Source organism: Empidonax traillii, unplaced genomic scaffold (assembly GCF_003031625.1).
Source record: "Empidonax traillii isolate 1590-97213 ecotype Southwest subspecies unplaced genomic scaffold, ASM303162v1 scaffold1874:size73997, whole genome shotgun sequence".
Taxonomy (NCBI): domain Eukaryota; kingdom Metazoa; phylum Chordata; class Aves; order Passeriformes; family Tyrannidae; genus Empidonax; species Empidonax traillii.
This window is the reverse complement of record NW_020957067.1, coordinates 23475-45197: the sequence shown is the minus strand read 5'-3', so window position 1 is coordinate 45197 and position 21723 is coordinate 23475. Positions and strand designations below refer to the sequence as shown.

At 62.4% G+C, this 21723-nt stretch overlaps 2 protein-coding genes across 2 annotated transcripts in view; both read left to right on the top strand.

The window, feature by feature from the left end:
- The first annotated feature begins 1449 nt into the window (after positions 1 to 1449).
- CGN (cingulin) overlaps positions 1450 to 21723 on the top strand; it is a 20963-nt gene continuing 689 nt past the window's right edge. The window contains exons 1-21 of the mRNA XM_027908907.1: positions 1450 to 1590; positions 3303 to 4248; positions 4344 to 4444; positions 4692 to 4761; positions 4888 to 4983; positions 5229 to 5350; positions 5509 to 5650; positions 5737 to 5949; positions 6282 to 6430; positions 6663 to 6804; positions 6883 to 7074; positions 7285 to 7491; positions 7581 to 7838; positions 8480 to 8650; positions 8744 to 8905; positions 9349 to 9438; positions 9705 to 9788; positions 10648 to 10766; positions 10875 to 10983; positions 11075 to 11238; positions 11356 to 11504. Of these exons, the coding sequence (XP_027764708.1) occupies positions 1532 to 1590; positions 3303 to 4248; positions 4344 to 4444; positions 4692 to 4761; positions 4888 to 4983; positions 5229 to 5350; positions 5509 to 5650; positions 5737 to 5949; positions 6282 to 6430; positions 6663 to 6804; positions 6883 to 7074; positions 7285 to 7491; positions 7581 to 7838; positions 8480 to 8650; positions 8744 to 8905; positions 9349 to 9438; positions 9705 to 9788; positions 10648 to 10766; positions 10875 to 10983; positions 11075 to 11238; positions 11356 to 11500 (3741 nt within the window). The 5' untranslated portion in view covers positions 1450 to 1531 and the 3' untranslated portion in view covers positions 11501 to 11504. The remainder of the gene's footprint in view (positions 1591 to 3302; positions 4249 to 4343; positions 4445 to 4691; positions 4762 to 4887; positions 4984 to 5228; positions 5351 to 5508; positions 5651 to 5736; positions 5950 to 6281; positions 6431 to 6662; positions 6805 to 6882; positions 7075 to 7284; positions 7492 to 7580; positions 7839 to 8479; positions 8651 to 8743; positions 8906 to 9348; positions 9439 to 9704; positions 9789 to 10647; positions 10767 to 10874; positions 10984 to 11074; positions 11239 to 11355; positions 11505 to 21723) is intronic.
- Positions 13039 to 21723, top strand: part of TUFT1 (tuftelin 1) — a 15868-nt gene continuing 7183 nt past the window's right edge. The window contains exons 1-7 of the mRNA XM_027908906.1: positions 13039 to 13127; positions 13810 to 13912; positions 17151 to 17225; positions 17321 to 17425; positions 18098 to 18184; positions 20157 to 20228; positions 20802 to 20918. Coding sequence (XP_027764707.1) covers positions 13039 to 13127; positions 13810 to 13912; positions 17151 to 17225; positions 17321 to 17425; positions 18098 to 18184; positions 20157 to 20228; positions 20802 to 20918 — 648 coding nt within the window. The remainder of the gene's footprint in view (positions 13128 to 13809; positions 13913 to 17150; positions 17226 to 17320; positions 17426 to 18097; positions 18185 to 20156; positions 20229 to 20801; positions 20919 to 21723) is intronic.

Below are 21723 nucleotides of genomic sequence, written 5' to 3'. Positions count from 1 at the left end.
AGCTGGATGTCCCTGTCCCAGCCCCTGGGGCGGTGCCAGCTCCCGGTTGTCACCGTGATTGATCCCTTCCATTGTCACCCGGCCCTGGTGACGCAGGTGCTCTGGTTTCGGGTTGCTCCGGCCTGGACCACGTGGGGTTTCTTGGGAATTTCAGGCTCTGGGAGGTTGTGGCAGAGCAGGAAGAGCCGGTTGGTGCCAGTGCCAGGGCAGGGCTGGAGCTGCCTTCGCCCAAAATCCCGGACTTTGGCCCCGTGGGCAAACACGGGGGAGCCAGAGGGGCTGGAATTTGGGGGGAAATCCTGGCAGGAAAAAAAAAAAAAGGCTGGTGGCCAAAACCAGCCTGTCTGGAAGTGGTTTGGGATAACCCAGCAGCTTTGGCTCCGAGATAGGGGGAAAACCTCAAAGGAAAACATCCGAAATGGGTGCCAAAACCCAGCTGTTCTGGCTGGAAGTGGTTCGGGACGATGGAAACAGCCCCAGCGGTGCCAGGAGCCCAAAACCAGCTGGTGGGGAAGCGGTTTGGGATAATCCAGCAGGAACTGGTTGGCCCCTGGTCAGGTTTGGCTGCTGGTGGTCCCATTCCCTGCCTGGGCACTGCTCAGGATCCGGGATCAGCCTGACCCTGCTCCCAGCACCCTTCCCTGGTTGGTGGTGGTGGTGGGGGGAACCAGGGCAGCTCCAGCCTCATTTTCCAGCTCCTGCCTGCGAATTGCAAAACAACTTTCTGGGTTAACTGTTGTGGTCGGGCGGCACAAAGGGCTCATTGTGAGCGCCGCTGGCTCGGGGCCATCCCTGCTCTGCCATTCCAGAGGTGCCTGACGGCCTCTCCCCCCACCATTGACCCCCCATCCCTCTGCCCGCCCACCCCGCGCCGGCGTTCAGGTGTTTTGTGACCCGGGCCTATTTTTAGCCCCAAATTTCTTCTCTCCTTCCTTGTGGTTTTGCGGTGAAATCCCCTCCCGGGGCGGTGTTTCCAGGCCTGGCTCGGGGGGTGTTGCTTTCCCACATAAGGAATGTGATCCGGCTGCAGCCCTTTATCTGCCAGAGAGCTGAGCTGGAGCCTTTCCAGGAGGAGGGAGACATTCCTGGGAGATTACCAGGCTGGGCCTGGCTCACCTGCTCCCCCCCCAAAAGAGGCTGCCAAGAGCCCCCCAAAAACCCGGGATGGGTGGGAAGGGCAAAGCCTCTCCCCGTGGTTTCTCAGGCTTGGGAAAACAAAAAAAAAAAAGGAATAAGTGGATCCTCTTCCTGGCCAGCTGGGATTGAGCCCAGTGCCACCCCCACCCCCCGACCGTGTCCGACCCCCACGGTTTTCCACCACCTGCTCCCCCGCCCGTGCCAGGCCGGATGGTGGGACGGAGCCGTGTCCCTCGGCCCGTGGGATGGATGGATGATGCCCTGCCGGCCCCTCACCGCCCATCCAAAGGTCTCCCCGAGGCGGGAGCTGCGCCCAGAGCTCGCCCAGTTCCCACCCAGGGCCAGGTGAGAGGGCTGGGACTCGTCACTGCCTGCACTTTGGACACCGGCGGCCATGGAATATCCCCAACCCGCTGCCAAAGCCGCTTCCCAGCCCCAGCTTTCCAGCTGCAGGTTGGTGCCCCGTGCTGCTGCTCCCAGCTGGAGGGGCTGGGGTGGCTCTGACGGGATTTAGGGGCTCGGGGGAGGAAGAGGGGGGGGATGGTTTCCAGTTCGGTGTCAGGTCCTGAGCTCGTTATCCCGACACCGGGCGAGGATAACGAGCTCAGGAACAAGGACTCTGCTCCCAACCCCTGTGCTGGCTCTGGGAATCCTTTACCTGCCATTCCTGGGCTCCAGGAATCTTTCACCTGCCATTCCTGGGGTTCCAGGAATCCTTCACCTGCCATTCCTGGGGTTCCAGGGATCCTTCACCTGCCATTCCTGGGCTCCAGGAATCCTTCACCTGCCATTCCTGGGCTCCAGGAATCCTTTACCTGCCATTCCTGGGGTTCCAGAAATCTTTCACCTGCCATTCCTGGGGTTCCAGGGATCCTTCACCTGCCATTCCTGGGGTTCCAGGAATCCTTTACCTGCCATTCCTGGGGTTCCAGGGATCCTTCACCTGCCATTCCTGGGGTTCCAGGGATCCTTCACCTGCCGTTCCTGGGGCTGGGGGGGGATTTGGGACACCTGACAGGCTCGTGTTGATTCCAGATCCCAGAGAGATCTGCCCCCCAGATCGGCCAGGGGGGGGTGGGAGCGGAGTGGGGGCTGTGGGGAGCTGGCAGAGCCAGAGCTCGTCCTTCCCGGCTCTGCTCCCGATCCAAACTCCCTGGAAAACGCTGCGTCCCGCGGCTCCAGCCCCGTCTTCCCCCCCGGGGTGGGCACAGGAGGAATCACGGGCTCGAGGGCGATGCAAGGACACGAGATCCCCATCCCTGAGTGCTGGGATCCCGCTGCTCCATCCGCATCCCTGCTCCATCCCTGCCTCCCAGCTGGAATGGAGGGGGTTGTGGTTTGGGGGGGTTGCTTTTTTTGGTTTATCCCCACGCTCGAGGGGGGTGTTCCAGCCCCCCACCCCCTTCACCCCCACTCGGGTTCGGGGTCCCGCCGGGACACCCTGTGGGGTGATGGGGGGTGCGGGAGAGGCTCGGGGCGCCTCGTGTGGCTCCCGATTTATTTTCGGCACAGAAAGGAGCTGCCGGTGCTCGGGGGATGGGGGGTTGGGGGGGGGGCGCGCCATGCCGGAGGGGCGATTTGGGGCTGATTTGGGGCTTTTGCATCACTCACCCCCCACCTCTCCCCGCTCCTCCTCCGTTCCTGCCGGTCCCTGTGGGTCCCGCATCGCCCCGGGACCGAGGGGGGAGGGTTCCATCACGCTGTTCCCAATATGTCACTGCTCATCTCCGTCCCCTCCCCACGGGACCAGGGCCCCTCCGGGCGCTGGAGGAGGGGGGTGATGCTGATGAGGAGCCCCCGGAGCTGCGGCCGGGCTGCGGAAAAAAAACCGGGAATGCAGCGGCGGCCGAGCCCGGCCGAGGAGCCCTCGGGACCGCCGCTTCCCCCCGCATCCCCCCGCCAAGGGCAGGACGAGCAGGGGGGAGGCTCCGGCTCCGCCGAGGATGCTGCGGGTGCGGCGCGGGGGTTTCGCCGTCCCCGGCGTCCCCCCCGCGGGCAGCCGAGCGCTGCCGGTGCTGGCACAGCAAATCCTCGTCCCCGTCCTGTCCTGGGGACGCCGCAGCGCTGGCACCGCGTGTCCTCTGGCTCCCGTCCCGCCGGGAAAGCGCTGCCCGACCCTGCTCCGAGCCGGGAATGCTCACCCCTTCCTCCCTGCGGCCCCCCAGGACCGCCGAGCCCGCGGCGATGGAGCGGCCGGCGGGGATGGAGAAGCAGAGCCCCGTGGATTACGGCGTGCAGATCCGCTTCATCAACGACCTCCAGGAGCCCCGCAGACCCCCGAAGCCGCGGGGCAAGCCCGGCTCCTACGGCGTGGCCGTGCGGGTCCAGGGCATCGCCGGCCAGCCCTTCGTGGTGCTCAACAGCGGCGACAAGGGCGGCGACTCTTTCGGCGTGCAGATCAAGAGCGAGGGGTCCTACCCGACCCCCCCGTGGCCCTCGGGCTCCCTCAGCTCCGACTCGGACCTGCCGGAGAACCCCTACGCGGGGGGGCGGCAGACCCGGCACGGCTCCTACAGCACTTCTGATGAGGAGGCTCCGGGGGGCTCGGGGGGCTCCCGGCGGGACCCCCGAGCCGCGGCGGGCAGGAGGGTGGCCGGCGAGGAGCTGCGGAGGACACAGTCCCACGGGGACCTGCTGAGCGCCGCCGGGGACGAGCCCGAGGCCGGCGGAATTCCCGGGATCCATCAGCAGCAGCTGCGGGCCCCGGCCGGTGGGAAGGGCGGCATCGCCCCGGGGCACAAAACCACGAGGCCGGCGGGAAAGGAGCCTTGCTCGGACACGGAGGTGGCCGGAGGGGACGTGGACACCAAGCCGCTGTCCTCGGTGGATTCGCTGATCAGCAAGTTCGATGGGAAGGTGCAGCAGCAGCGGGGAAGGGCGGCCAGGAGAGGCCGCATCCCCTCGGCCGAGAGGAAGCGCTCCCAGAGCCTGGACGGCCGCGTGTCCCACCGGGATGTCCCGGACACCCGCGGGACTCGCCCCCAGCCCGCGGGGCCCGGCGGCAGCCGGAGCCCCCCGCGTGGATCCGCGGGGATGGAGGGGGGAGGGATGAAGATCCAGCGGGGAATTCGGGCCGCGGAGGAGCAGAGCAAAACCCGGGCAGAGCTGCAGGTATGGGGAGGGGGGACCTGGATCCTTTAACCCTCTGGAGTGCGGGGGGGACTCCTGTCCTGGCTGGAGTTGAGCTTTTTTATCCCCCCCGGCAGCTCAAATCCACCCCGGACCTGCTGCGGGATCAGCGGGAGGTGGCCCAGCCTGGCAGCAGTGAACACCCCAAGGAGCTCATCTACAGCATCCTGAAGGAGGGGTGAGCCCCTCAGGACCCCCCCCCAGAACCCCCTGAGTGTCCCATCATTCCCTGTCCCTTTCCCAAAGCCCCACTGGCCGTGGCTGGGATGTGGGGAGGGGAGGGGGTGATTTGGGAGCGGGGATGTCCCTGAGCTCAGGATTTTGGGGAGGGGTGTGAGCAGCAAAGCACTGGGACAAGGGACAAGGTCACCTCACCCCCCTACACATTCCCAAATGCTTCCTTCCCGCAAATCCAACACCCCCAGGAGCAGCGAGAGCGAAGTCTCCCTGAAGAGGAAAACCTCCCGGCTGCTGGAGAAGATGCAGGAACTGGCGGTGAGTCGAGGCCGTCCCGGTGCTGCTCCGTTCCTGGGGGGGGGGATCCTGGTGGTTCTGGGGAGGGGGGATGTGTGGTTGCAGCACCCCAAACCCCACCGAGTGAGCCCCGGGGCGTCTCTGCAGGTGCCCCCCAAGGACACGGCGTGTTCCCAACCCCAGCACAGGGAACTGGCCAGGAAGGTGGAGGAGCTGCAGGAGAAACTCGACGAGGAGACCAAGGTGAGGCCGAGCAGGTTGGGGGGAGGGGATGTGGGGTCCCAGATTACATCCCTGGGCGAGGGGAGGCACAACAGACCCCTACTCTGACCCCCCCCCTTTCCCTTGGGTGCCGGGTGAGACCGACTCTGATTTCCCTGCTGGGTGGTCTCGGGGGTGTTGGGGTGCAGATGCCCTCCCCGGGGTGGGGAGTGGGTCAGCAGCCCCCCCAGGGAAGGGCTGTCACCAGTGTCCCCCTCCTCCCACAGCTCCGCCAGAAGCTGGAGCTGCCCGGTGGCCCTGCCCGGCTCCGGGAGGCTGAAGCGGAGACCCAACGGCTCCGGGGGGCTCTGGAGAAGAAAAACCAGGAGCTGCAGAGGAGTTTGCAGGAGTAAGAGCTGCCCTGAGGGGGTTGGGGGTGTCTGTCTGTCTGTCCCAGGGGTGGCAATGCTGATGGTGGGAGGGTCATTGCTTCCCCCCCCCCCGTTTCCATTCTGGGATGAGCTGTCCTAGAGCAGCTCCCTGAGAGTTCCCACGGCTTTTTCCCAGGCTGAAGGAGGTGAAATCCTCCAAGGAGCAGGTGGAGAGCCGGCTGGGGGACTGCGAGGAGCAGCTCCTGGCCACGCGCCGGGAGCTCGAGAGGCTGCGCCGGAGCTCGGGGGCTTCCCCGGACGCCGAATCCCTGTACAAGGTACAGCCTGGTGGCCTCGGGGAGGGGGTGAACATCCCCCCTCCCCTCCATCCCACCCACCCAGCCCCCTCCTCCTGGCCCTGCAGGAGCTGCTGGAGGCCCGGGAGGAGCTGGAGGAGGCCCTGAGCTCGAGGCAGCGGCAGGAGGAGCAGCTGCGGCTGCGGGAGCGGGAGCTGACGGCGCTCAAAGGGGCCCTCAAGGAGGAGGTGGCCACCCACGACAGGGAGCTGGAGAGGGTCAGGCAGCAGTGCCAGAGCGACATGGACCAGCTGAGGAGGAGCATGGAGGGCATCTCGCAGGTCTGGGGGCTGAGGGGGGGGCAGTGTGTCCCTAAATCCCTCCCTCTAAATGGTCCAGAGCTGGAAACAGGGTCTGTGTCCTGCCCTAAATTCACCCCCCTTGCAACATCCATCTGCCCTGGCTGGTGCCTCCCCAGGGTGGAGGTGCTGGGGAGGGGCTGGGTGACCCTAAATCCCCCCCTTTGAAATGATCCTGAGCAGGGGTGGGTCTGAGACGGTTTTGGGGGCTCCCCAGACGGTTTTTTTGGGCTGAGACGGTTTTTTTGGGCTCCCCCCGGGTCCTGTCCCTGCTGGACAGGGCTGGAGCGTCCCGTGGCGGTGCTTCCCCGCAGGATAAAGCCAGCCTGGAGTCGGAGAGGCAGAAGGTGAGCGCGGTGGTGAGGAACCTGCAGCGGGAGCTGGAGGAGAGCGCGGAGGAGACGGGGCACTGGCGGGACATGTTCCAGAAGAACAAAGACGAGCTCAGGAGCACCAAGCAGGAGTGAGTGTTGCTCAGCTGTGGCCACCCACCAGGAGCTCCTGGGGAGGTCCATCTGCTCGGGTCTATCCGTAAATTTCACTCCAAACCCTGTTAAAAGCGGGTCAGGAGCGGGGATGGGGCTGGTTCTCCTCCTCCTCCTCCTCCTCTCCTGGTTTCAGGAGGAGGAAGGTGATGGCAGCAGGGGTTTGGGACACTTGTCTGGGTTTGGTGGCCTCACCCTGCCCCTCCCCAGGCTGCTGCAGGTGAAGCTGGAGCGGGAGGAGTTCGAGGAGGAGCTGCGGGAGCTGCGGGAGCGCTTCCAGGCTGTCCGGGAGGAGGCCGATCAGGCCCGGAGCAGCGCCGCGGATCCTGGGGAGCTGGAGGCCCTCAGGAAGGTAAATGGACAAATGGACAAATGACAAGGTCCCCCCCCCAGCCTGGGGACCCCGACCCCTCCCCGTGCCCCTCTGCAGGAGCTGCGGGAGGCGCGGCGGGAGCTGGCAGAGGAGCGGCAGGGCGGGGAGGAGCGGCTGAGGGAGCGGGAGAGGGAGCTGCTGGCGCTCAGGGGGGCCCTGAGGGACAAGGAATCCGGCCGGGATGAGGAGCTGGAGCGGCTCCGCAGGGACCTGCAGCGGCTGCAGGAGGAGCGGGACGAGGCCGGGAAGGTGAGCGCCGGGAAAAGCCGCGGGAGCGGGAGCGGGAGCGGTTCCCCTTGGTCCTTCCCAAATTTCTTGGTTTTGGGATGGTGGGACAAAGCTGCATCCCCTAAACCTGCCAGGGCAGCCTGGATGATCCCAGCCCCCAGCAGAGGGAAAGCTCTGGGAGCTGTTGGCTCATCCCAATGGATTCACCCCCCCTGGACGATCCCACTCCAGGCCAAGGCGTCCCTGGAGAGCGCCCGGGAGGCGTCGGAGCAGGCGAGGAAGGCGGTGGAGAGCAGCCTGAGGGAAGTGCAGGAGCAGAACGACGACCTGAGGAGGAAATTCCTGGGCATGGAGACGCAGCTGAAGGAGTACGAGCGCCTGGGAGAGAACTGGGAGGGCTCCCAGGTGCGGCTCAAGGAGAAGGTCACCAAACTGGAGGTATTTGTGGTGTCCCCCCCCCCCACCCCCGACCTTCCCTGGGCTCTTCCCGGCTCGGGGAAGGGGTTGGAAAGGCTCGTTCCTCGCAGGCAGAGCGCAGGCACATGGAGGAGTCGCTGGGAGAGGCCACGGAGCGGGAGCAGGAGCTGCTGTTGGCCAAGAGGTCCCTGGAGACGCGGCTGGAGGAGGCCGAGAGGAGCCTGGCACGGCTGGCACAGGAGCACCAGGACCTGAGCTCGTCCCTGCAGGAGGAGCAGCGGCAGAAGGAGCAGCTCAAGCGCTCCAAGAACGAGCTGGAGGAGCAGAAGCGGCTCCTGGACCGAACCACCGAGAAGCTCAACAGAGAGGTCGGGGCTCCTGGGGCTGCTTGAAAACCTTCCTTTTCCTTTTTCCTTTTTCCTTTTCCTTTTTCCTTTTTCCTTTTCCTTTTCCTTTTCCTTTTCCTTTTCCTTTTCCTTCTCCTTCTCCTTTTCCTTTTCCTTTTCCTTTTCCTTTTCCTTTTCCTTCTCCTTCTCCTTTTCCTTTTCCTTTTCCTTTTCCTTTTCCTTTTCCTTTTCCTTTTCCTTTTCCTTTTCCTTTTCCTTCTCCTTCTCCTTCTCCTTCTCCTTCTCCGTTTCCTTCTCCTTTTCCTTCTCCTTCTCTTCCTTTCCCTTCTTTTCCCTTCCTAAACCTTCCCTTCCCAAACATTCCCTTCCCTTCCTATCCTTTCCCTTTCCCTTTCCCTTTCCCTTTCCCTTTCCCTTTCCCTTTCCCTTTCCCTTTCCCTTTCCCTTTCCCTTTCCCTTTCCCTTTCCCTTTCCCTTCCCCTTCCCCTTCCCCTTCCCCTTCCCCTTCCCCACCTTCCCAAACCTTCCCAAACCTTCCCAAGCCCCACAGCCACGACATTCTCGAGCCCTCCCCCACTTCCCACGGGATTCTTCTCCCTCCTGGGGTGCCCACCAGCAGCTCAGGACCGGATTCCTGAGCCACCCGCCCCCTCCTGCCGCAGCTGGAGCAGATGACGGCGGAATCCCAGAGCTCCCTGAGCTCCCTGAGGTCGCAGCTGGAGGAATTCAAGGAAAAATCGCGGCGGGAGATCACGGACTCCCAAAAGCAGGCCAAGGACCGCGGGGCCGAGGTGGAGAAGATGCAGTTCAGCCTCGGGCGGCTGCAGGACGAGGTTTGGGCGCTGAGGGGGAAGGCGGGGCCGTCCCATCCCATCCCATCCCGCTTTTTCCACGTTCCCTCACCTGGGAAATGCCCTTCCCTGCAGGTGTCCCGGCTCAAGCAGGCGCTGCAGGAGAGCCAGGCCGAGCGGGACGACGCGGTGCTGGACAAGGAGGTGCTGCTGCAGCGCCTGCACAACCTGGAGCAGGAGGTGGACGCCAGGAAGCGCTCGCAGGACGATCGCTCCCGCCACGCCAAGGCGCTGGAGGTTTGGGGGATTGCATCCCAAAAAATCCCCTCCCATTCCCCTCCCCTTCCCTTCCCTTCCCAAGGCCCTGCAGTGCTGGGTGCTGACAGCAAGGGGCAGAGCTGGCCCGGGGCTGGCGTTCCTGGGAGCGCTGGGATGGGATGGGATGGGATGGGATGGGATGGGATGGGATTCCCGATTTTTTTTATCGGTTGCCAGCCCAGCTGCTTTTCCTGCCGCTGCCCCAGGGCTGGGGGTGGGGGTTTCTCCCCCTCCCCGGGGGTGGTGGGTGCTGCTGTGCCTCACATCCCAGCATTTCCCCTCTCCTGAATCCCTGGGATGCATCAGATCCTTCCGAGTCGGAAGCGTTTTTGGAGCAGATCCCTTTCCTCCGGAATTCCTGCTTCCCCTTTTCCCCTCCTGCAGCTCAGGCTGATCCCTTTTCATCCCAAATCTTTTTGCAGGAGAAGTCCAAGCGGCTGGAAGTGGAGCTGGATGAGGAGAGGAGCACGGTGGAGCTGCTGACGGAGCGGGTCAACCGGAGCAGGGACCAGGTAGGGCGGGAAGAGCCGGGATAACTCGGGAATCCTCGGGATAACTCGGGAATAACACTGGAATTACCACCCCGTTAACCAGACACTGAATGCAGTGGGAATGATGGCCTTGGAAAAGTTTGGGGATGAATGGGAATTATACGAGTTTAGGGGAAAAAAAAAAACCCAAACCAAACCAAACAAGAGAGGAATTCCGGTGGCTCTGATGTCCCAGCTGGCAAAGGGCGTGGCAAATCCAACCCCTGGAACAATGTCCCTGTTCCCAGATCGACCAGCTGCGGGCAGAGCTGCTCCAGGAACGCTCCAGCCGGCAGGACCTGGAATGTGACAAAGTGTCGCTGGAGCGGCAGGTGGGGATGGATGGGATGGATGGGAGGGAGGGAGGGAGGGAGGGATCCAGCTGGATGGGCCCTTTGTCCAGGGAAAAGCATCTTGGAGCATCCCTGGGAGGGAGGGAGGGAGGGAGGGAGGCCGTGTTCCCTGCTGGAAAATCGTTCCTCCTCCACGTTCTGGATTTATCCCGTCCCTCCTTCCTTGGGGTTGGATCGAGGGTTGGACTTGGATGATCTCGGAGGTCTCTTCCAACCCACTTCATTCTAGGATCCTGTGATTCCCATTCCCCCCACCCTTGGAGCTTTCTGCCACCTCCCAGAGTGCCTTTCCCTGTGGAATTCCCTCCTTCCCCCCACCCTGCGCTTCCCACCCTCCTGCTTATTCTGGGAATTGTGCTCCCAACAAGCTGGGCATCGACCTCCCTGAGTGGGAATTGCCACTTCCAAGAGAAACAGGAAACACCCAGCAGTTGGGATTTGGTGGGGGAGGGTGTGGTGTGGTTGAATTTGGGGGGGGAGGGGGTGGAATTTTCAGGATTTAGGAGCAGGAACTGGGGAGGTAAAGGGGGGGGATGAGCGTCGCGGGGCTGTAACGCCCCAGCGTATCCCAGTACATCCCAGTACATCCCGGTCCCCTCCGGCCTCTCCTCGTGCCCAGGCCGGTGCCAACACGTTAATTGCTGTTATATAACCCTGCTGGTGGCGGCTCCTCCTTGGAAAAGGCTTTCTGGGCCCTGACTCACCGCTGGCTTTACATAAGCCAGGCCTGGGAGCTTCCCCGCCCAGCCAGGAGAGGAGGGGGGAGGGTGGGGAGGAAGAAGAGGGAGGGGAGGGGGTGCCAGGGATAATTTTGGGGGTGTTGGATTGGATTTTACAGAACAAGGAGCTGAAGAACCGCCTGGCCAGCTCTGAGGGGCAGCACAGGCCCAGCAGCAACGTGTCCCAGCTGGAAGCGCGGCTGGAGGAGCTGCAGGACCAGCTGCAGGCGGAGGAGAGGTACTGGGAGGGGGGGAGACCCTTTTAGGGGTGTTTGAATTCCCGATTTTAGGGGTGTTTTCCCCTTCCTCAGTGGGGGCCAATCCACCCCTGTTCGCTCTTCCCCAGGGAGAAGAACGCCCTGCTCTCCTCCAACCGCAAGCTGGAGAGGAAGGTGAAGGAACTCACCATCCAGATCGACGACGAGCGGCAGAGCGTCAGCAACCAGAAGGACCAGGTTGGGGGTGGGGACTGGATGGAACCCCCTGAGGGGGCTTGGGGATGAAGGGGGACGACCCCTCCCCGCCCTAACCCCTTGGGATTGGCAGCTGAGCCTGCGGGTGAAGGCCCTGAAGCGCCAGGTGGACGAGGCCGAGGAGGAGATCGAGCGCTTGGAGGGCGCCCGGAAAAAGGCGCAGCGGGAGCTGGAGGAGCAGCACGAGCTCAACGAGCAGCTGCAGAACCGCGTCAAGGCGCTGGAGAAGGAGGCCTGGTGAGGGGAAGCCGGGCCCCCCAAAAAAGCCTGGGATCCTGGATCCAAGGCGAGGAGGAGGAGGGGAGGGAGAGAGGGACGAGCCCGGTTTTTTTTTTTCCCCCGTCTCGTCTCCAGGCGCAAAGCGGCTCGCTCGGCCGCCGACTCCTCCTCGCTGCAGGACGACCAGCTGAGCTCGGACGAGGAGTTCGACAGCGCCTACGGCCCCTCCTCCATCGCCTCCCTGCTCAACGAGCCCAACCTCCAAACCAGCTCCTGCTGACGACGTGGGTGCTGCTGCCGCTGCTGCTGCTGCTGCTGCTCGAGGAGAAACTCTTCCGAGGGCATGAAGGAAGGAGGGTGGGAACCCCCCTGGGAACCCCCCCTGGGGAGATCCCCCCCCCCAAATGGACATTGTTCTCAGCTCTTCATCTTCGTACGGGTCTCAGGGCGTGTTTGCACCGTGGGTTTTGGGGGGTTGGGGGGACCTGCTCACTGTCCCTGCTGTGCCCTGGGTGACCAGGACACCCTGGGGGGGGTTCAGGGTCCTGTGGGGGCATCTGGGGATCCCCCCGGGTGGGGTCCCCCCCCGTTTATTTTTCTATGCAGCCCCCCCCAAGCGCTGTTTTAAATAAACCCCCGCATTTTAACGCCTCGTGGTCCCGGGGAACCTTCCTGGTTCCGCTGCTTCTCCTCTGGCCTGGAGATAAACCCTTGTTATCGCTAATTAACGAGCACGGGAGCCCTGCCAGTTGCTAATTAGCGTTGATTGGCAGGTGCTTCCCGCAGTTCCCCTCGTGGCCTCGAGCAGGGCCCGAGCTGGCACCGTCCCCGGGGGTGAGGGGGGGGGACACACACGACACCCTCCCAAACCCGGCGTGGCTGCCTCAGTTTCCCTTCCCAAATCCTTCCCAAGTCCTTCCCAAATCCTTCCCAAATCCCGGGGCTGTTTACTCGGGATGCATCCGGTGGGGAAGGAACGACACGGTGCCACCAGTGCCACCCCCCCCCCCCCCCCCCCCCCCCCCCCCCCCCCCCCCCCCCCCCCCCCCCCCCCCCCCCCCCCCCCCCCCCCCCCCCCCCCCCCCCCCCCCCCCCCCCCCCCCCCCCCCCCCCCCCCCCCCCCCCCCCCCCCCCCCCCCCCCCCCCCCCCCCCCCCCCCCCCCCCCCCCCACCCTTCCTGCCCAGCGCTGGCCTTGTCACCGCGTCCCCCCCTTCCCCACACACCCCTCCACCCCTCGGGGCACCCGCCCCGCACCCACGGCGGCCCCGCTGCGGTTTCCCCGGGACCGGCACGACCGGTCCTGCCGCCCTCGGCTCCTCCCGGCCACGCGTGGCGGGGACGGGGTCACCCTCCGGCCACACCCTCCGCCTCGGGGTGCCCGCTGGCGGCTCCGTGGCTCGGTGTCCCCCCCGTGGGCGCTGAGGGGCAGGGGGGGGCTCAGGGGTGCCCGCAGGGAGGAGGTGGCACGGCTGTGGCACTGCCAGGGCACAGAGCGCGGCCGGAGTTTGGCGGTTCTTGACTTTGCCGGGCCCTGAGGGAGCCACATCCTCCACCCCACAGCCGATCCCGCTTTTCCCCAAACCCCCCTCCGGGCCGGGCCGGGCCGGGCCAGGCCGGGGCGTCCCCAGCGTGTCCCCAGCCCGGGGCCGGAGCGTGGCCCCGGTGACCGCACGGGGCTGGAACGTGGCCCCGGCCCTGCCGAGCCCGGGGCCGGCTGAGCTCATGGCACGGCTATGTGGCAATTACCGCCCGCGGCAGGACCGAGCTGGCACTCCCGGGCCACCCGCGCCGCGCGGAGACACGGACGGGGACACGGGATGTGGCGGCTGACCCCGTGGGTGGGCGCGCTGGGCTGGCCCCCCCGTGCCAAACGGGCCCGGGGGGTGGGGAGCCAGCCCCTGGCACGGTTTGGGGCGCCTTGGCACAGCTCGGCGCGCTTTGGCGCGGCATCGGCATCGCCACGACCCGCACAGCTCGGTTTGGTGAGGCCGGAGAGGGGGGACAGGGCTCGGGGGAAGGGGGGGGTGGAGGGGCTGGGGGTGGGTTGGCATGGCTTTGGCACGGCTGGGCAGGGCTTTGGCCCGGCTCTGGCGCGGCTCGAGGTGAATTTGGCACAGCCGGGCCTGGCTAAACGTGGCTTTGGCACGGCTGGGTATGGCTGAGCGTGGCTCGGCCTGGCATTGGCACCGCTTTGGCAGGGCTCGGCCTGGCATTGGCACGGCTTTGGCAGGGCTCGGGATGGCTTTGGCACAGGTTTGGCACAGCCAGGCTGGTCATGGCGCGGCACTGGCACAGCTGTGGCACAGCTTTGGCACGGCCGGGCACGGCTTTGGCATTGCTAGACCGCGCTTTGGCACAGTTTTGGCACAGTTTTGGCACAGGTTTGGCACAGGTTTGGCACAGGTTCCAGCGCGGTTTTGGCACACCCGGATCCGGCCTTTGTCACCTGGGGATGCGACGGGCGCGGCCGTCACGGGTGGGCGTGACTAAAACGCTGTGGGCGCGGCCGCCCCACGGGCGGGTACCTGTGCTGGGCGTGTCCCCCCGTGGGTGGGCGTGTCCCCTCGAGACGGGCGTGTCCCCTATAGGCGGGCGGGCCGTGGGTCGCGGCCGGGCAGTCTCGGCGGGGCCATGAACGGGCTGAAGGGTTGGTGCGCGGTGCTGGACGTGCGGCCCCACGGCGAGAGCCCGGTGAGGACCCCCCTCCCGATCCCCCCACGCCACCCCCGGGACCACCCCCGATCTCTCCCGATCCCCCCTCCCGGGACCCCGCGGTTGGGGAGGGGGATGTGGGTGCCCACCCCCGCCCCGATCCACCCCCCTTCGCCTTGTGGAGCTTCGTGGGGTCCACGGGGGGCTCTGCGGCCCCGCCTTCCCCCGTGGGGGGGGTCGGGGTTGCGCCCACCATCCCCCCCGAGCGACCCCCGAGGGACCCCCGGCGCTCGCAGGGGATTTGGGAGGGGGGGGGTCCCACCTTCCCCCACCGCGCTCGGGGAGAGATCCCGGGAAGCGCTTCCAGAGGGATCCCGGGAATGCCAGCCGGCACATGGTGCCGTGGAGCCATCGGGCCGGCCCCAAAAAAACCTCCTTTTGTGGGGGCAACGCGCCCCTCGAGCGGCTGCCGGGCAGGGCTGATGGTGGTGTTGGAGAAGGGGCGACGGGAACAACCGGCAGCTCCTCCTTCCCCCCCTCTCTCTTTGAGCCAAATCCTCCCGATTTTTCTCTTCCTCGTCCTCGGGTTTTCCCCGGCGCCGTCCGCGGCCGGGCCGGGCCCTGGGTGGGGCTGGCGGCGCCCCAAAAACCGGCCCCGCGCCGTCCTGGCGCCCCGATCGCCGGGGATGGGGCAAAGCCGGCGGCGCTGCCCGGGAGAGGTGCCCGGTTTTGGGGGGAACGGGTCGGACCGGAGGGATCCCCCCCCCCAAAAAAAAATAGAGAGTTTGGGCCGCCTTGCCCCGTGCCGGCTCCGCGGGTGACTCAGCTCTGAGTCTCCTTTAGGAGATTCCTCATTCCCGGCAGCTTTTCCCGGCCTTATAAGGAGCGATCGCGGCGTTGGGCTCGGTGGTTAATGGGGTTTGGGGAGATAAGAGAGGCTTCCAGCGCCGGCGATCCCCCAAAATTCCGGCTGCTGATCCTCGGAGATTAAACACCTCCCCCCTCCGGCTCAGGTCAGGCCTGTTCCGGGCGGGACAGACAGACGGACGGACCTTCCCGAGGGTTGCAAAACATTTGGGATCGCCGGCCGTGGGGCCTGGGATGTGATTTGGGTTCGTGGGGTTCCCTCTTCCCTGGCGTCTCTCCCTCCAGCCGGGTTGGGTGGTGCAGAACAGGCCGAAACATTTTTAAAATTGGCTTCGGAATTCCCGAAATCCTAACCCAGCTGCCCTCATTCCCGCGGGATTCAGCTCTTGTGGGTGTTGGGATTTTGGGAATGCCTCCTCAAAGGGGTGCTGGGCAGGAGTTTCCTGCCGAAAAAACCTCCAAGTGCTGGAGCTTCCCTGCAGCCCAGACCTGGCCAAACTCTTCCCATCCCAGTTAATTCCCGAGTGGAAGCTGTAAACACACACAGAGCCAGGCTGGAATAACTCCTGGGATGCCCAGCTGGGGGGGGAGGTTAAAGAAGGGTTTTCCATCCAAGGTGGGTTCTGCCAAGCACTCCATCGTCTTCCCAGCACCTTGGAAAAGTGTCCTGCTTCCCTGGAAAACAATGGAGGAGGCCCCAAATCCACCTCCCCCTCCGCTCCAGGGCTGGAAGCGGGAGCTGAGTGCTGGATTTGAGGGATGGGAGCGGGGCAGGGAGTCCCTGTGGATCTGATCCCGGCGGGATTCGGGACCTGGGGAAGCTCCAGCTCGGCACTGGGAGCAGCTGCTTCTCCCAAAAGCAGCCTGGAGGAGGATTTGGGAGCTGGGATTTGCATGGGTGGTTTCCTGGCCGGTCGAGCCGAGCTTTGGTGCCGGTTTTAGTGGTGGGATTAATCCAGGAGCAGGTTTGGGGAGGTTTGGTTTTTTTTGGGGGGGGGGGGTGGGAAGCACCCACGTGCCGGGGGGGCCCCGGGAAGTTTTGGCTGCAGGGATGGAAATCGCTCGGTGCTTGTTCCCTTATCAGGGGGAACCTTTCCCTGGCAGAGAGGAGGTTTCCTTGGAGTTGGGAATGTGGGGATCCCGGTGCTTGTGAACAAAGCCAGGAGAGTAAGGATGTGCTGGGGAGGCCTTTCCCTGAATCCCGCTGGATTCTGACAGCAGGAAGATGCTGAGTGGTGCCCTGAACCCTTTACCTTCCCTAAACCCCCCCCACAAATCCCAAAATTTCCCCCCCAAACCCCCTCCAGAATCCCCTCAAACCCATGGAGCGTTCCTAACCCGGCTGCTCCCGCCCGAATTTTCCGACTTCGCCCCGGGAAAACATTCCCTGCAGGAAAACCTTCCCGACAACATCCGGTTAAAGGGTTTGATGATGTCGGTGAGCGGGAGCAGATCCCGAGCGAAGCTTTCCCGGGGGGATAAATAAACAAGAGGGGAGGGATGGGAAAGGACCTGGCAGTGAGATCCGTCGGAGCCGGGATTTGTGGGAGCAAAAGGATTGGATTTGGGAAACAAACTCGGCTTGTTGAGACTTGGAGGAGCTTTGGAAGGGGGGGAGGCGGGAACACCCGGCCGGTGCCTTTGGAGGGGGTGACGTGGCCCAGGCGTGGCCCGGGCGCGATCCCAGGGCAGGGATGATCCCAGGGCAGGGATCCATCCACGGATCCAGCTCCGGGATTTGGGGGTCTTTCCCAAGCAGGATCCGTCAGGGGGAAGGGGTTTGGAGCGCTTTTTTGGGTGCCAAAAAAAGCATCTTTGGCCTGAAGTCCCGCTGGGTGCCGGGTGTGGGGGGCACCTCTCGTGGCACAGCTCTTGGGGTTGTGGGATCGTGGAATGGTTTGGGTTGGAAGGGCCTTAAAAAAGCCCCCCCAGTTCCACCCCCCCCTCTGCCAGGGGCACACCCTCCACTGGAGCAGGTTGCTCCAAACTCCCTGGCCTTGGATCAGCTCAGCCTTGGATCCTCCAGTCCCCAGGGAGGGGGTTGGATCCATGGCCTTGTCCTGGATCGCTCCTTTAATCCCGGTGGGATTCGCTCATCAGATCCCAGCAGGATTCACTCTAATCCCAGCGGGATCCTCTCCTTTAATCTCAGGAGGATCCACCCCTTTAATCCCAAAAGGATCCACCCCTTTAATGTCAGGAAGATCCAGTCCTTTAATCCCAGCAGGATCCACCCTTTTATCCCAGCAGGATCCGCTCTGAGCTCCCCAGCTCAGGAGGGGGGGGGAGCATCTTGTGGGACACCAACCTGGTGGGTGGGGGGGATAAAAAACCACCTCCAGGAGGCCAAAAGTTTGACTTACACCTCAAATTAACCTCTAAATTGAAAAATGGACCCTCTAACTTGCAGGAGAGCGTGAAGGTGCTGCGGCTGACGCTGCCCCATGAGCTGCCGGGCGAGCGGCGCGAGCAGGCCAAGCAGAAGGTGGGTGGAATTCCAAGGGGTGTGGGGGGGAAATTCTGGGGATGGACAACAGGGATTTTTTAGGGGGATTCACTAATCAATTCCACCCCCCCCAGCCGGTGGGAAAAGCCTACGCCATGGTGGCCAACAAATCCAGCAACGGGCACGCCCTGGCCTCGGAGTGCGTCAAGTCCAACGAGGGGGACGAGGAGATCATCAAGGTTTTGGGGCTGGGGAAAAAAAAGAGGGGAGAGAGGGGGGGGTTGTGGTGGGAGAAGCAGCTCAAGGTGTGTGTGGGGGGATTTGGGGAGGTTTAAAATGACAATAAAAACTGGGGGAGAGGACAGCCTGGAGAAAGGCTTTGAGGGAGGCTCAAGTTCAGCTTAAAATTTAAATTAAAGTCCTATTGAGGATGATCTTGGAAAAGCCTCTCAAGGGGTCTGAAGCTCGACTTAAAATTTAAATTAAACCCCCTATTGAGGATGATCTGGAAAAAGCTTTTCAAGGAGTCTAAAACTCAAAATTTAAATTAACCCCCCTCTATTGAGGGTGATCTCGAAAAGCTTTTCAGGGGCTCCAAAGCTCAACTTAAAATTTAAACGGGATGATCTTGAAAAGCCTTTCAGGGAGCCTGAAGTTGGACTTAAAATTTAAACTAAACCCCCCCACTGAGGATGGTCTGGGAAAAGCCTTTCAGGGAGCCTAAAAGCAAGCTTAAATTTAAGCTTGAAATCAAGGTTAGGTCTAAAAACCTCCAAGAATGTTTCAATCAGAGGGGGGGAAAAACGGCGTGGAGAAGGTTCCTGGGGACGAGATCCTCGGGATGGGATCCTTGGGATGGATTTGGGACACTCTGGGCAAGGTTTATTTTAAGTCTGAGCCTCTCTGGGCAGGTTTATCTCAAAGCCCGAGCCGAGGGTGGCACAAACCACGAGGAGAAGGTGACGCAGGTCAAGAGCCAAGTTCGCTACATCCAGGAGGTAATTCCCGGAATTCCCGGCCGAGGAGGGATGGGGGGGGTGGTCGGGGAAGGGAATTCCCATCCCAAAGGGAGCATCCCGAGGTAATTCCCATCCTGGGATTCCCTTGGGAGTTTGTTGACTCTCCTCTCCCGCTCTAATCGAGGCCATCAATTAGTCCCGCCTGACTAATTGCCGGGCTCTGGGGCGGGAATTGCTCGGGAATTGCTCGGGAATTGCGGTGCCTTTTCCCCCCAAGGCGCTCCCGGGTGCGGCCCCGGACCGGTTAAAAGGCAGTTTCCTTGGAATGTCGCGGCTCCCAAAGGGAACTGCAGGAGGAGGAGGCGGCCCCGGGAATTTTAACCCGTTTTTCGGCTCCCGCTGGGAATGGTTTTGGAAGTGGGAGCGGGTCCTGGGGCTGGGCTTGGCCTTAAAAACGTGGGAAATAAATGGGAAATAAATAAATTTGGATGGGGGAGCCTCTCCCGGGCTGGGCACTTTGGCCTTTCAGCATGTGGGAAAAGGGGAAATAATTTAAATTTAAGAGGAGGAGAATGTCTTTGGGATGGGCAGTTTGGCCTTATTAAAAAAAATTTTAAAAAAAAGGAGGAAAGGGGAAATTATTAAATTTAAATTTGGAAGTGGGAGCATGTCTCGTGCTGGGCAGCTTGGCCTTAAAAAAAAAAAACTGGGGAGGGGGAATAAATAAATAAATCAATTTAAATTCAATTTAAGCTCAAATTAAGCTCCTCTCAGGCGTTCCTGAGCCCCGGGGGGGGGGGTTGATCTGGGAGGGCGTCTCCCCGGATTTTTTACTCATCCTTCCGACTCCTGTGCCAGAAAAAAAAAAAAAAAACCTTTCCCAAAAAGAAAAACAGTCTGTTCCCGCTGCCTCCTGCCCGGGGCTGCTCCGGGGTGTTGCCAACCCAACCCTTATCTCAGCCCTTTCATCCCATTCCTGGGGCTTTTGGCTCCTCCGATCCCGATTCCCGATCCCGGCTTTCCAGCGGCTCTGGGAGAAGCAGGAATTTGGGTTTAAAAGGGCCTGTTTTAGGACCTGTTGAGCTGGGGAGTTGATTTTTGCATGGGCAAAAACAGACCAGTGGTGGTGGTGGCACCAGTTTGGTGGCACCAGTTTGGTGGCATCCAGGTGATCGATGGCAGGGAAGGGGTTTGGGGACAACCAGGGGCTTCAGGGTCCCCTCTGAGGTGACAATTGGTGAGCAACCAGGCCAATCTCCAGAGAACTCCTTTATTTCCTCCCTCTGATTCGGATTTGCATTGATTTATCTCGATTTATCTCTTGATCTCTCCTGATTTCCCCCTTATAATTTTCACCCCCCCCATCATTTTCCCTCGATTCCTTCTGATTGCTCTTGATTCCTCCTCGTTCCTCTTGATTCCTCCTCGTTCCTCTTGATTCCTCCTCTTGATTCCTCCTCATTCCTCTTGATTCCTGCTCATTGCTCTTCATTCCTCCTTTGGATTCCTCCTCATTCCTTTTGATTCCTCCTCTTGATTCCTCCTCTTGATTCCTCCTCCTTTCTCTTAATTCCTCCTCTCAATTCCTTCTCATCCCTCTCAATTCCTCCTCTTGATTCCTCCTCATCCCTCTTGATTCCTCCTCCTTTCTCTTAATTCCTCCTCTTGATTCCTCCTCTTGATTCCTCCTTGTTCCTCTTGATTCCTCCTCTCAATTCCTCCTCCTTCCTCTCCCTCCCTCCTCTCTCCCCTCGTAAATTTTGGCCCTCATGGACCAGCTGCCTCCCCTGCAACCCCTCCTGGAGCAGCAGGGCTGTGTTATCCGTAACCAACCCCCCTGATGGATTTGTTGGGGGCTGAGGGGACCCCCCCCCCCTCAGGAAAACGCTCCAGAGGGTGTTTGTGGTGGATCCAACCCCCACTTCCCAGGCTGGTTGTTGGCAGAAAACCCCCCCTGGAGGAGGTTTGGAGTGGCCTGGAGGTGCCATCCTGCCATCCTTGGGTCGTGCAGGTGGTGCTGGAGCAGCAGAACGGGAGCTGGTCCTGCCCCGAGAGGCTCCGGGGGGACTCCTGGCAGGAGCAGGTATGGAAAAAAAGGGGAAAAAAAAAGGGGGGAATGTTCCAGGTGATGGGTGGGATGAGGTTTGGTGGCCCTGAGAAGCCCCTTCCAAGCAAACATCCCATGATTTTGGGGAGTGTTGGGTTGAATTGATCCTGCAGCAAACAGGGTCAGCTCAGAGATGGGGAGAGGCCCCATTTTAGATCTAAAAATGCACTTTTTGGGGGGGATTTTTAGCACCAGGGATCTCACTGAACATCCCTCCAGCTCTCCCTCCTTCCGCTGGGCTGGGGCAGATCCCAGGATCCTGGAATCCCTGAGGCTGGAAAAGACCTTTGGATTGGGGATCCCCCCCCAATCCGACCCGGATGCTCCGGGCTGGCATTTTTGGGCTGGGCCTCCCTTTGGGTTTCAGGTTGCCCAAGTGGCCTCCTCCGAAACAAGGGCTGGGAATGCCACCAGAGGATCCTGAAGCTGCTGCTTGGGAGCGTGGGAGACCAGGACAGGAGTGGGGCAGGGGTGTCACCCACACTGGGATGGGGTGGGGTGGGGTGGGGGACACCCTTTGGTGCCTCCCAACTCATCCCTGCCCAGGAGGAGGAGGAGGATTGCTCCAGCCAGGACGTGGAGACGCTCCAGCAGACGGCCAGGAGGCTCCTCAGGAGGCTGCAGGAGGCTGAGAAGCGCCATCAGTTGGAGAGGAAAGCCTTTGAGGTGACTGAGAGGGGGAATTTCGTCTCGTTTTGGTGGGTTTTTCAAAGCTTTCTGGGGAGCCTGAGGGACACGTTTGGGCTGCTGGATGTGGCCACCTCCTCCTGCTCCCCCTCCCTTCCTCCTCCCCCCTGGGGGTTAATTGTCCCCTTTGGTGTGTTTTTTTTTTTTTTGGGTGACTGCTCACTCATGGCCCGGATGGGCAGGGCCTGGCTGTGTCACCCCACAGCTGGTGACAGCGGTGACACCCCGGTTCCCATCCTGTCCCACTGGCCAAACTGGTCCTGGGCAGCCCCAGGGAGGGGATCCCCAGGAAGTGGGGTTGGAGGGGTGACAGAGGGTGCCCTGGGGGACGTCTGTCCTTCCTCTGTGGGAAGTGGTGTGGTTTGGTGGCATCTCAAGGGGCTTTGGTCACCCGTGGTGGGTGTTCCTTGTCATTCCCGAGCTCCTGAGCTGTTGATGGTGGCTGAGGTCACCTCCTGGACTTGTCACCTCATCCTTGTCCCCTGGGTCACCCCCAGGGCTGGTCACCTCATCCTTGTCCCCTGGGTCATCCCCTGAACTTGTCACTCCATCCTTGTCCCCTGGGTCACTCCCTGGGGGGTGGTCACCCCATCCTTGTCCCCTGGGTCACCCCTTGTGTTGGTCACCCCATCCCTGTCCCCTGGGTCACTCCCTGGACTTGTCACCCCATCCTTGTCCCCTGGGTCACCCCCAGGACTGGTCACCCCATCCTTGTCCCCTGGGCCACCCCTTGTGTTGGTCACTCCATCCTTGTCCCCTGGGTCCCCCTGGACTGGTCACCCCA